Source organism: Eubalaena glacialis, chromosome 10 (genome assembly GCF_028564815.1).
Source record: "Eubalaena glacialis isolate mEubGla1 chromosome 10, mEubGla1.1.hap2.+ XY, whole genome shotgun sequence".
In the NCBI taxonomy this organism is placed as follows: Eukaryota; Metazoa; Chordata; class Mammalia; order Artiodactyla; family Balaenidae; genus Eubalaena; species Eubalaena glacialis.
The window spans coordinates 77,777,974-77,791,281 of NC_083725.1; the positions used below are offsets into that span (position 1 = coordinate 77,777,974).

The window sequence follows — 13,308 nt, forward strand, 5'->3', positions numbered from 1 at the left end:
AGAGGCAGAAAAGTTTGAATAACAAGACATCTGCATAATCCTGAGACCTTAGAATCCACTCATACCCATATAGGTTACTGTCACTTTAACGGGACTTTACCAGTCCCCTGTCTTTATCAACATAACTGCAACTATTCAAAAAAACACTTGCATAGAAAGATGAAAGTTACAAATAACTTTATTGTTCAAGAAGTTCCCCCCAAAATCTCATTGAAATGAACATAAAACACTTAAACTTTTCAATAGATAACATTAAAGACTATTTACCCTCCAAGACTCTTTGAAAACCTTGCCTTGTGTCCACCAATCCGAACCTAGTATATTACAGTCCTTAGCCAAAGTTAATCAAGCACTACCCCCACTGAAAGACCTGCCTTAAACCAGATTCCAAAACCTTATAAATATCCCTGCTGTGCTCTCCCCTAGTCCAAGATGCTGCTAAGACTCTGCCAAGGCAGGACTCTCCTTACCATGGTGTAAAATAAACTCAGCTTTGCCTTCTCTACACCTTATTTTGCTGGTAGTTCCTGGGAGCTAGCATCCAACCATCAAGCCTTTGTTTGTTCCTCCATTTAGTCTTGCTCAGTCATTTTCAAACTTTAGTATGCATAAAAATTACCAAAGAGGATTGTAGATGCAAAAGCATGCGTGAGCAGTTTAAGAGATCTCCGTGTATAAATTTGACCGTGTCATATTTAGAACCTAAGCCCTGCATACAGAGATCAGCAATTGGTGAAGAGTAGAGAACCACAGAACGTTAGAGCTGGAAGTGGTTCTAGGTGCCTGAACATCAGTGCATGAATCAGCTACATCAAAATCACCTGATGTAATTAATCCCTGTTAAAAAATACCTATCCCTTGGTTTCACTTCAGATGTACTGAATCAGAATTTCTAGAGACTGGGCCCATGAATGTAACAAACTCCCTAAGGGATTGTGAAGCACAATCAGGTTTGAGAACCATTATGCTCTCCCACCACTTCATTCTGTAGATGAAGAAACAGAGACTCAGAAATGGGAGTAAACTTGTCCAGGTTCACACAGCTCAATCACACAGCTATTGAGCTGTGGGTCTCATGATCCCCTGATAAGAGTTCCGAGGATGGAGATCAGATTTTGGACATATCCTTATGTATAAAATATCCTGAACAAGAATTATGAATGATGTAATCAAAACAGGATTCTACTTTGACATTTCAACATGTCTTTAAGGTTTATCAGGGTGGTGGTGTGGGAGCGGGTGGTTATTGTAATCTCCCGCGTGAAAATTCTAGCAGTCATTGTGAGTTCTCTGCTTTCTACTAGGTAAGAGGAAACAGCTAAAGCATAACTTTCAAAAAAGGTAAAATTACTACTCTTAAGCAAAGACAAGATGAACACATATCTGCTGAGAATCTATTGACCACCTTGTTAAATTTATGTTCTCAGGAATCGTTGCTTGTTAGTTGGCTGACTGGCTCAAGTAAAGGTGGATGGGTCATTACAAGGCTTTAGGAAGGTGTCCTAGGAAGGAAGCACAGCTGGCCCTCCTGAGAACTACAGGTAGGCCCTCAGAAGAGGTTCTAGGTCCAGGCAGCTACTCCCATGGCTTTTCATTACTCAGACCACAAGGCTTCTTGAGCACACTTCGTTGCTCCATTGTTTTGTTTCTCTACTTATCGGCAGGCCTGTGGCTAAAAATGGACGCCCTCAGTCTTGAGTCTGCATTATCATCACTAAGTGCTGGACCTCTAAGAACTGTCTCTAGCTTAGATTCTTGATGGAGACTATCTGATTGGCTGCTCTCCAGTCAAGCATTAGGGCCCTTTGGGTCAGGTGATCACTCAGGGTCAATCAGCTGTAGCTACTTGGAGGAAACGGTTGCCAAGGGGTTGTGTGAGTGTGAGTGTGCGTGTGTGTGTGTGAGAAAGAGAGACCCGGAGACAGCCAGGGGAGCCCAAGTGAGAACCTCAAGTGGCCAAGCACAGTAAAACGTGCCTTTTAATCATTTCCAGCATGAGTCCTTGAAATGGTGGCGTTTGTGCCCCTCCCCTGTAATCCCCAATGAGTCTGGTTGTCACTCTGTTGCTTTTATTTAGGCAAGATAAGCTGGGGGCGGGGGAGGGGTGGGGAGGCGGTTCTCACAGGAGCCGATGTACCTTCCCATTCATGTTTCCACCTACATTTGGGATCCTCCTTTGTACAAGCCTTTGAGCTGCTAGAAACACATGTCTCTAGGTGTTGGCCTGTGCTCATGAACTTCAAACTTCTCACTCTTGGATGGGGGTGAAGAGGAGGTTGACAGCCATGGATAAGTGCAGGAACAGCTGGATGTGTCCAGCTGGCGGGGCCCGAACACATTTTGGTTCCCTCTATTTCTTCCTGAGCAGGCTCACTCTCTTTCATGGGCACAAGACACGGGCCTAATAACTACACTTAGAAATGCAGGGGAGGAGCGAGCTCCTCACCCAGCAGCCGGGCCAAATCAGCGGGAGACAGAGTAGCAGGTGGGTTCAGTTCAGCAATCACTGAACCCCGGGTTGGAGCGAGGAGCTCTGCTGAGTGCGGAGCCGGGGCAAGTGCGGCCTCCAGGCTCCAGGGCTCCCAGGCTGAGAGGGTCACACACCGAAACAGGTAAGGCCGCACGTCCTGCAAGGGGCAGATCTGGGGCATCCTTCCTGCTCCGGGCAGCGGCGGGGCGCGGGCCCCGAGCGCGCAGCTCCTTTCAGGGCGGAGGGCGGCGCGAGGGAGGGAGAGAGGGAAGGGAAAGGCGAGCGTGAGCTGCCTCAAATGCTTGGAATAATTCCGCTTCCGTTTGGAAAGCCGCAGCCTCAGTCCCGCCGCGCCCGCCGCGTCCGCCCGGCGCCCGCTCTGCGTCCCGACCGGCCCGCGGCTGCCCGCTTCGTCGCCATGGCCACCTCCCCGCAGAAGTCGCCGTCTGTCCCCAAGTCCCCCACTCCCAAGTCGCCCCCGTCCCGGAAGAAAGATGACTCCTTCTTGGGGAAACTCGGAGGAACTCTGGCCCGGCGGAAGAAAGCCAAGGAGGGTGAGTGCGGCCCGGGCTGGCGAGCGGCCGGGCGGGGGGCCGAAGGGCCGGGGCTATTCGGGCAGGGCGGGAGCGCGCCGCGGGTGCCCGGCGCCGGGGAGGGGGGCGCGCAGCGGTGCGGGCGCGCGCTGCCCGGGAATGTCTCACGGGGCCGGGCCTCGTCGCAGCCCTGCTCTGGGTCGCCCGGGCGCTGCCCTCCTGGGCCCCGTGGCGATCGGGTGTGGCGACTCGGGCCTGGAATCAGGCGACGCCTGCGCTGGGCCGGGGGCCGAGGAGGCGGCCGGGCCCGCCAGCCCGGAGGCGGCGTCCTCCCCTGGGCCCCAAGTCCCCGCCTTCTCCGCGCCGAAGGCTGGCAGTTTCCAAGTTTCTTCTGAAACTTTTATGGGCGCCGTCACTCTCGCTCTTTGCCTTCATTGGTCTTTGAAATCAGATCATTTCCTAGACCTGCTGAAGTGTACGGTAGCAGCCTTGGCTTCTGGATCTCTCGTCCGTTCCCAGGGCCCAGCAGGGCTCTATTAATGTGTAGATCAACACCAAATGTTTGTCGAACGAATTAGTGGAGAGGTGGCTGTCCTAGCGGTCCCGCCTTGTGATAAATGATAAACTCGCACCCAAGGAGGAAACCTCGATTAGACACACACACTTGTAGCGTCCTGGGCTCTGACCCTTCTGTGAACTCAAGAGTTAAGGGCTCTCGCAAAAACCATTTCCTTTTTCTCACCAGGGTGAATTGAGGTGATCTTATTTTTTTCCAGGACAGTTTACATGTAAAATATTTTGTCCCATGGGCAGATTTTTGCATCCTTTTTTTTTTTTAATTGAAGTATAGTTGATTTACAATATTGTGTTTGTTTCAGGTGTACTGCATAGCGATTCAGTATTTTTTGCAGATTATTACAAGATAATGGGTATAATTCCCTGTGCTATACAGTATATCCTTGTTGCTTATCTACTTTATATATAATAGTTTGTATCTGTAATCTCACACCCCTAACTTGTCTCTCCCCGCTTCTCTCTTTCCTTTGATAACCACAAGTTTGTTTTCTATATCTGTGAGTCTGTTTCTGTTTTGCATATACATTCATTTGTATTATTTTTTAGATTCCACATATAAGTGATATCATATAGTATTTGCCTTTGTCTGGCTTAATTCACTAAGCCTAATATTCTCTAGGTCCATCCATGTTGCTGCAAATGGCAGTGTTTCATTCTTTTTTATGGCTGAGTAACATTCCACTGTATATGTATATATACACCACATCTTCTTCTGGTTTTTTTTAAACATCTTTATTGGAGTATAGTTGCTTTACAGTGTTGTGTTAGTTTCTGCTCTATAACAAAGTGAATCGGTTGTATGTATACATATATCCCCATATCTCCTCCCTCTTGCATCTCCCTCCCACCCTCCCTATCTCACCCCTCTAGGTGGTCACAAAGCATGGAACTGATCTCCCTGTGCTATATAGCTACTTCCCACTAGCTATCTGTTTTACATTTGGTAGTGTATATATGTCAGTGCTACTCTCTCACTTCGTCCCAGCTTGCCCTTCCCCCTCCCCGTGTCCTCAAGTCCATTCTCTACGTCTGCATCTTTATTCCTGTCCTGCCCCTAGGTTCATCAGAACCTTTTTTTTTTTTTTTTAGATTCCATATATATGTGTTAGCATACGGTATTTGTTTTTCTCTTACACCACATCTTATTAATCCCGTCATCTATTGATAGGCACTTGGGTTGCTTCCATATCTTGGCTATAGTAAATAGTGCTGCTATGAACATTGGGGTACATGTATCTTTTTGAATTAGAGTTTTCATCTTTTCCAGATATATACCCAGGAGTGGAATTGCTGGGTCATATGTAGCTCTATTTTTAGTTTTTTAAGGAACCTCCATACTGTTTTCCAAAGTGGCTGCACCAATTTACATTCCTACCAACAGTAGACAAGGGTTCCCTTTTCTTCACATCCTCTCCACCATTTATTTGTAGCATCCTGATTTTTATTTTGAATAATGAGGTGACAGTTCGGAAAAAGGGCTAGTGACTGGTGTGTAGGTAGAAGATGCTTAGTTAAAAAAAATTTTTATTTTCATAGACTTCAGTGGTTTGGAAATAAACATTTTTAAGTTTGTGATGATGATATGTAAAATAAGTTTCATGTTCCTGAGTTATCTTAAAGCATGAAAAAGAACTCAGTGTTGAGGATTATCAAACTTGATACAAAGAACTAGACTTCTATTCTCTATATTGAATTCAGAAGTAGCAAAACATATCCCCCAAAATGTCCCCACCCTCCCCCCAGTGTGCTTATTTTGGAAAACTGTTGTGTGAGTAGTGTGTAGTTGGTAACAAATTGTGAAACCCTGGATTGGAGAGTCTTTTCCTAGGTATCCCTGTAACTTTTTCCTACAGTGTTCCCGATATGGGCTCTCCAGCTTGAGACTGGGCAACTCAGAATTACTGAAGCTCATGACCTACCAGAAGTGCTCACCCCACTTTGCCAACTCTTTAGAAAAGTTTACTTTATATTGAGCTCAAAGGTGGTCTCTCTGTATGTACTACTGTTCTGTTCATGCAGCCAGGAGAACGACTGGGACGGTGGCTCTTCACTTTCTCCAAGTGGACCAGCCTGTTTTGTGGAGTCCCTTGATCAGTCCAAACATCCTCTGTTCCTGTAGCTGGTCCTCACAGATGAGCTTCATGGCCCCCTGGTATCCTATCTTTTCAGTTTCAGTCAGGGTCCCTGCAAGAAATAGAAGGACACATTAGTTGGGATTTTAAAAATAATGTGGTGAAGGGACTATTTACAGAGGTGTGGGCAGGGTGAAGAGAACCCAGAAGGATGCTGAGACACCTAGGAGCTACCACCAAGGGGAAGCCATTACCACCCCTAGGCCTGAAGGGCAAGGGGAGCAAACTGCAACCCACTGAGAGCTGGAGCTATGGAAGGGGGGCTGCCTGATAGGAACTGTAGCTGTAGAGGGACACAGGGAAATGTGGAGATGGAGCAGGGAGACAGTGGCGCAAGAGATACTTGCACGTTCTCTCTCTTCTGGCCCTTGAACCTCTTGCTGGTGCTTCCCATTGGCCAGACCCAGTGGGAAGTCACCAGGGCAAGGGAATCTGGGTGATGCAATAAGTCGGGGTCAGCTCCCTTAGGGCGCAGAGCAGTGCAGAGAGTAGATCATAGTGGGAGTGTTGAGAAACGGAGACTAACTAGCAGACTTTCAAAGTGAGCTGCCCAGAAGTCAACATAGTATGGTGGCAGTCCGGTCCATTAGGACAGGGCTGTCACCTCCTTTGTTCTAGCATAGATACCACATTCTATTAATGCAGCTGAGGCTGCTTTTCTTTATTCTGCCAGCAACATCACAGCTATCTCTGAGCTTGTTACCAGGTTACTCAAAGACATTTTAATGTTTTTTGCTCCTAAATCATTCCCTTCCCTATCTTGGATTGGCTCAGTTGGGTTTTTGAAACCAAGTGCAAGATCTTATTTTTATCCTTGTTATAGTACTTAACTGTTAAGTCCTGATTCTGTTATTCAGTCTATTAGCTAATCCAGGGGATGTAAGGGAGTGAATGGAAGAGCATGTGCTTCTTCTAAAGGGATGCCGTCACCCAGCTATAGCCGCTTGCTGCTACACGGGGTGGTCCTGCAAAGTCAGAGAAGGCAGTGGGGTTGGTCTGAAATGACCTGCTCTTGGTGAGCACGTGCTGGATCTCAGTGATCGTTGCTTTCCCTGTCAAGGGCCCACTAACCATCTCTTCAGTAAAATAAGGCTAGGTCTTGCTCTGGATCCTGCATAAACTCACAGCTCTGTGCTTTGCAGAGACTGCCTTCTTCCATGTTCCCCCTAGTGTTCTGGAACCTCCCATTCTTCATGATTCCTCAAGATCATGGACGTTGGTCTATCCACAAATTACCCCAGTGTTTTGGCGTAGAATTCTCCTGGGCCCAAGGACTCCCGTTCATTCACTTGAAACCTGTTGTGTCTCACAGTCGGATACATGTTAGAATATTTAGGTCAATAATTTCATATTAAAAGTATGTTTTCCTAAGAATACCTACTAACATATATCATAGAATGACTGGAAGTCTCATAAGAATATAGTAAAACTAATGATCACTCCTGTGTTTCATAAGAAAAAATAGCATGAGGGAGGCAAGAGAGAATAGAGGGTAAAAGCTTGGTCTTTGGGACCAGACATATTTGGGTTTGATTTCTGGTCTGGCTCTTTATTTATTGCTATGACTTAGGACAAGTTTCTCAATGCTTCGAAACCTCTGTTTTTTCATCCATAAAATGGGAATAAAAATTCCTTCCTTACATGGAGGTTGTGAGGCTTAAATGAGACAAAGCATGGCACAAATAATGGAAGCTATTAAAATTGACAGCTCAGTTTTAAGTAGTCTTTAAAATTTGAAATAGTCTTTTCATTATGGACTGCAAGAAGTTTCCACAGGTTCTGTAAAAAGCTTCACACGACGGTATGAAGCCTGTGTAGCACTATTTTGGTCCCTTTAGAAATTAGGGATCTTTCTTTGCAAGTCAGATCATCCTGTTTCCCAAGATGTCACATTTCAGCATTTAAAAATATCTGGTCCCATTCTCATGAGTTGTAGCTAGGTAGCTTTTGTTTTTCCTCTGTGGATCTTCTCGTTTTGGGTTTCCAGTCACCATTTATGCTGTGTAGTTCTTAGACTAGCCTTTCAGAGTCTACTTGCCAAAGGGCCACTTTTCACCTGCCTTCCTCCAAATCTGTCCTCACGACTTGCTCTTTCCAGGAATGCCATCTTGAATTGTATCTCCCAGCTGAAGGTACCCTAAATTAGGCCTGCAGCAATGGTTATTCCTATATTTTAACCACTTATTTATTATCCCTCAGAGTTTTTACATTTTGTCTGGTGCCCAAAGTGTACCATTTTGGTTCTCGTTGGCTGTCCAGCGTAACTGGGGGAAATCCCCAAATTCTGCAATAGATTTATGGTTCCTAGAGTGAGCAGAAGCCTCAGCATCGCTGAGCAATCCTTTTCTCCTAATCAGCTTGCATCTTCATTTTCCAAAGTGCCGTGTTGAAACCCTTGTCACTCAAGCGCTTCCCCAGACCTTGAGATAGACAATTAAGTGCCAGGTATGAACTTGTTCAAATTTTCTTCACCCCCCCCCCCACCCTCCAGTCCCATCTGTATCTACACCTGTCCTTTCCTGTTCCCTCCCTCTCTTAGTCCCCTCCGAGGAGGTCCTTTCTTCCCTTGCTCATGAGGCCCTTCACTTCCACTTCTTCCCAGACTTGGCATAGCCATATCCTTTTTCTCATATCCCCAGTCTTTTTCATGCTGCTCTAGCCCCTTAACATCTGCAAATATGCTTGAGTCTTTGCCGTTTGTAGACACTCCCGATGCTGGTTTCCTCTTAAGTTGCTCACCGGAGGCCTTGGGAAACTTGTCTGCACTGGCTTCCCCTTTCTGAGCTCCTCGTCACTTGCTGATCCGCTATTCCCATTCTTTCACCAATTATTTATTGAGTTGCCTGCCATGTGCCAGGCACTGTGTTAGGTGCTGGGATATGGCAGGGAAAAAACAGACAAAAATCCCTGCCTTCATGAGCTTGCCTTCTAGTAGAAAACACAGATCACAAACAAGATAAATTGGTAAAATGTATGTATTGTATTAGAGCAGTGATAAGTGCTCTAGAGTGAAATAAAGCAGGGAAAGGGGAAATGGAGTGTTGTGGAGTGAGAGAGGAGGGATGGTTGGCAGTTTTAAATAGGGTGGCTAGAGAAGGCCTCACCGAGAGGGGTTTACTTGGGTAAGGTCCTGAGGAAGTGAGGGAGCACAGTATGTGTATCTTGGAGAAGAACACTGCAGGCAGAGGGAATGGCAGAGTCAAAGACCCTGAGGCGGGAGTGGGCCTGGTGTCTTGAGGACAACTGTGGAAGGTGGTGAGATCTCAGGGGTAATTAGAGTGAGGGGACAGCTGTGTAGTGTTCTGGAGGCCATTGTAAGCCTGGGGCCTTTACTCAGAGTGACGCGGGAAGTTTTGTGCCGAGGAATAGTATGATCACGCTTGCTCTGATGGTGGTAAGTGGCTGAGGGGGGCAGGGGTGGAAGCAGGGAGGTGAGTTAGGAGGCCGCTGTAATGATCCAGGTGAGAGACAGAGGTGGTCTGGCACTGAGCGGTAGCAGCGGAGGGTTGACGTTCAGTTCTGGATGTAGTTTGAAGATACAGTGGATAGTATCTATTGAAAGATCAGATGGAAGGTGAGAGAGTAGAATCAAGATGACTCCAGGGTTTGGGTTTGAACAAACCCAAAGATGGAATTGACGTTAACTGAGTTGGAGAATTCTACAGGAAGAGCTGATTCGGTGAGAAAGAGCAGGGCTCTCTTTTGGACCTGTTTAGTTAGAGGTGCCTCCTGGGCTTCCCAGGGGCCATATTGAGCTCGCAGTTGGTTCTAGGAGTCTAGCTCAGGGGAGGTTTCTGGGCTGGAGACACCTCTGTATGTAGGTGTATTTAAAGCCATGAGACTGAATGAGATCATCAAGGAAGGAGTATAGGACGTAGAAGAGGTCCATGGACTTCCCAACATTTAGAAGTTGGGAGTTGACGAACCAGCGAGAGAGGCTGGAAAGGAGTGACCAGTGTGATAGGAGGGGAACTGGGAGAGGACTCCTGGAAGTCGATTGAAGAATTTATTCTGTTCCCAAGATTTACCCTTCACTGGCCAAAGTTTCCAGAATCCAGTCTCCTTTTCAATCCTCACTCCACTTGGGCTCTTGGTGGCGTTCGTATTATTCAACTTTTTCTTTTTATAAATAAATAAATAGATAAATTTATTTATCTATTTATTTATTTATTTTTGGCTGCGTTGGGTCTTCATTGCTGCGCGTGGGCTTTCTCTAGTTGTGGCGAGCGGGGGCTACTCTTCGTTGTGGTGCGCGGGCTTCTCATTGCGGTGGCTTCTCTTTGTTGCAGAGCACGGGCTGTAGGCGTGCGGGCTCAGTAGTTGTGGCTCAAGGGCTCTAGAGCGCAGCCTCAGTAGCTGTGATGCACGGGCTTAGTTGCTGCGCGGCATGTGGGATCTTCCCAGACCAGGGATCGAACCCATGTTCCCTGCATTGGCAGGTGGATTCTTAACCACTGTGCCACCAGGGAAGTCCCTCAACTTTTTCTTTTCCTTAAAATTCTCTTCTCCCTTGATCTTATCCACAGTGAATTGTTCCCTGTGTCTTTATTTTTTTCGGACTCCTTCTCGAGCTTCTATTATTTGTTTACCTCTCAGCAGCATTTCCCGGGGTCCTGACTTCACCTGCTTTGCCCTCTCATTCTGTTTTCCTCTCCATGGATTATCTCACTTACTCCCATGGCTTCAAGGGCCACCTGCCCATTTGTGGTTCCCCAATCCACATCTCAAATCCAGATCTTGTATCCAGATACATCTTTCCACTGTCTCCTGGATGTGTCACGGGATCCTCAGATTCAGCATGCCTGTAATGGAATTATTATTTGTCCCACTTGCCCAAATCTGCTTCTCCTCTTCCACCATCCCACCAGCTGCCTAAGGTGGAAATGTTGCAGTCGTCCTCTGTTTCAGAGGTCAGCAACTTTTTTCGAAGAGGCAGATAGTAAATATTTTAGACTTTGCTGGCCCTCTGGCCTCTACACAGCTCTGTCCTTGAGGCCACAGATGATAGGTAGATGGACCAGTGTGGCTGTGTTCCAATAAAACTGTACTTATGGACACTGAAGTTTGAATTTCACATAATTTTAATATGTCACAAAATATTGTTTTTCTTTTGTTCTTTTTCAGTCACTTGTAAAATATGAAAACCGTTCCTAGTACTGGGGCTGTGCAAAAATGGATGGAGGCTGGATATGGCCGTGGGCAGTAGTTCGCCCACCCCTGCTCTGTTTCACCCCCACAGCCAATCATCTCTCACGAAGTCCTGCTAATTCTGCCATCTAAATATTGCTGCCTTAATTCCGGCCTCATGAGTGCTCTTTCTCTTCTTCGGAATTGCTTATTTTATTAAACTTTAGCATCTTTATTTTCCACCTGAAGTATTGCCATACCCACCCCACTAGTCTCCCTAGCTCTGGTCCTTTTTTGTTCAACCCACCCTTCATCCTTTTGCCGATATGTGGTTTTTTTAAGCACCAAGATAACATCTCCCCAACAAACTTCTTAGCGTGGTGTTAAGTCCGTGGTCTGCCCTTTTGGTCTAGTCTCCGTTATATCCCTTCAAGAAGCCTCCATTTTAGCTATACGAAACTGCTCTTCATTCCCCAAACACATCGTGTTCTTTCACGTGTTTTCACCTTTACACATGCGGTTCCATGTTTCTGGAATGACCTTCTTCCCTTCTCTATGCAACAAACTCCTGTTCAATCATTGAGACCCAACTCAGATATCCTGTCCTGCTTGATGCCTTCTATAGCTCCCCTAGGAAGAGTGAGACGCTTCCCTTTGTGGGAAGATGCTTCCCTTTGTGCTGCCCTTTGTGGCTGTGCATGTCACATTATGATGAGAGTTCTCCTCTTGTGCCCCTCCTGCCTGGCATAGTATTTAACACATAATGATATTGCAATTTCTATGGAATGAATTTTCCCGTATTTACCTTGGTGAAAACAGCCCACCACTAACTGGTTGTGTAATCTTAGACAAGTCTCTTCCCCTTTGCCCGTTTCTAACATCAGGGGATTAGGCTAAGTAACCTTTCAGGGCCCTTGCAGCTCTGGTATTCTATGACTTCTGAGCTCTCATTTCACCAGGCTTCTCTCAAATTCAGTTTTATTGTCTGTGTAGGGTGGTCTGGGAGTGACATCATCACAAAGACCTCTTTCTTTCCTCCACTAATGAAGGCACCTCTGTGTCGGGAGGAGGAGATGGAAACCAGGATAAGTGGGCTGCGGCCCAAGGACACCTCCATATTAGGAATCGGTCTCCTTGTCTCATGGAATATCTCCATTTGGTTAACAAGTGCAGTTCATAATTATGTTTTAGCCATTAGTACAGGAGGAGAGATGAAATCTTTATGTAAACATGTGTAAGCATCTAAAATCTCCACTTACTGCCATGGGAAAAAGAACACCGTTGGGGAAAGCGCTACAACAATTTTAATAATAAAAGGCTTTAAAAATACTTTCAAAAATAAAAATAAAATACTTTAAAAAAAGATGTAAACATTCTGTTACATATTCAATATGTTCTGTAGCCTGCAGTCTGTAGGAAATCCAAATGAGGGCTTTGCCTGAGGACCAGGGCCCCCGGGACAAGATGGCCTCATCCTTTCTTTTCCATCTTCCCTGTAGACTCCAGAGGACAGAAGCTGTGTTTGTTCTGCTCACGTTGTATCCCAGGTGCCTAGCACAGCATCGGTACTTAACAGGTGCTCTGCAAAGCAGCATTTAACTGCCGGAAACATCAGTGGGGATAAGATGCCCAGGTTACTTCAAACTCTGTTCTAAGCTTCGATGACTCTTCTGGGGCCCTGATTCCATCCAGGCCTCGCTTCTGGCCGTGTGTGTGTGTGTGTGTGTGTGTGGCTTAGAAAACTGCCTCCCCCCTCCCCTCAGGAATCTCTTTACCCTTTGTGGGAAGATGTTATCACTTAGCTCTGTTATTTGACAAGCACACAAAGGCCCCCCGAGACCAGAGGTGTGGGTCCTAGAATCCGTGGGCGCGGATTGGGCAGCGGCAGCAGTGCGCCTGAGAGGAAGCCCACTGGCCAAGGGTGGGACAAGGACAGCATTCTTTGTTTTCATTTGTGGAAATGGCATTGCACACGTTCACATTAAAGTGCTTCAGTGAAGAAGGACTGAGGTGGAGTAACCTAATTGCAAGATTTGGGGGAGACAAGAGAAACGTGCAGATGGAAACTCTACAAGAGATTCAGAATCCCTTTCGTTCTTCCAAGTTGGCCCTGTTCCCCCGCCCTGTTTATCCCTTCTTGCCTCTCTCAGCTTCATTTACTCACTAAGTGCAGAACCAAGGAAATCTGAAAATCGGCCAGAGCCCGGCCACGATCGTTACTTCCCAGCTAGGGAGCTCCATCACTACAACTCTCCCCACTCCAGCCCACCAGGAAAAAGAACCTCCCAAAGCAGAGGGTGGCTGATGCCAGGCCCCCCTGAGCTCTGCCTCGCTCCTGTTCATGGTCGCTGCCCCATTGTCAGGCCCGGGAAGAACGTCTGCGTGGGGTGGGAGCACTCTAGCACTCGCTTAAAATCTGGTTCTCCTGGCATTTACTAAGTGATCATTCTGTTTGCTCTGAACATACCCA

General features: G+C 46.6%; 1 protein-coding gene across 1 annotated transcript in view; it reads left to right on the forward strand.

Moving 5' to 3' along the window:
- Nucleotides 1–2,469: 2,469 nt before the first annotated feature.
- The window catches only part of PARVA (parvin alpha), a 178,657-nt gene continuing 167,818 nt past the window's right edge, over nucleotides 2,470–13,308 (forward strand). Inside the window, exons 1-2 of the mRNA XM_061201469.1 lie at nucleotides 2,470–2,612; nucleotides 2,802–3,024. Of these exons, the coding sequence (XP_061057452.1) occupies nucleotides 2,889–3,024 (136 nt within the window). The 5' untranslated portion in view covers nucleotides 2,470–2,612; nucleotides 2,802–2,888. The remainder of the gene's footprint in view (nucleotides 2,613–2,801; nucleotides 3,025–13,308) is intronic.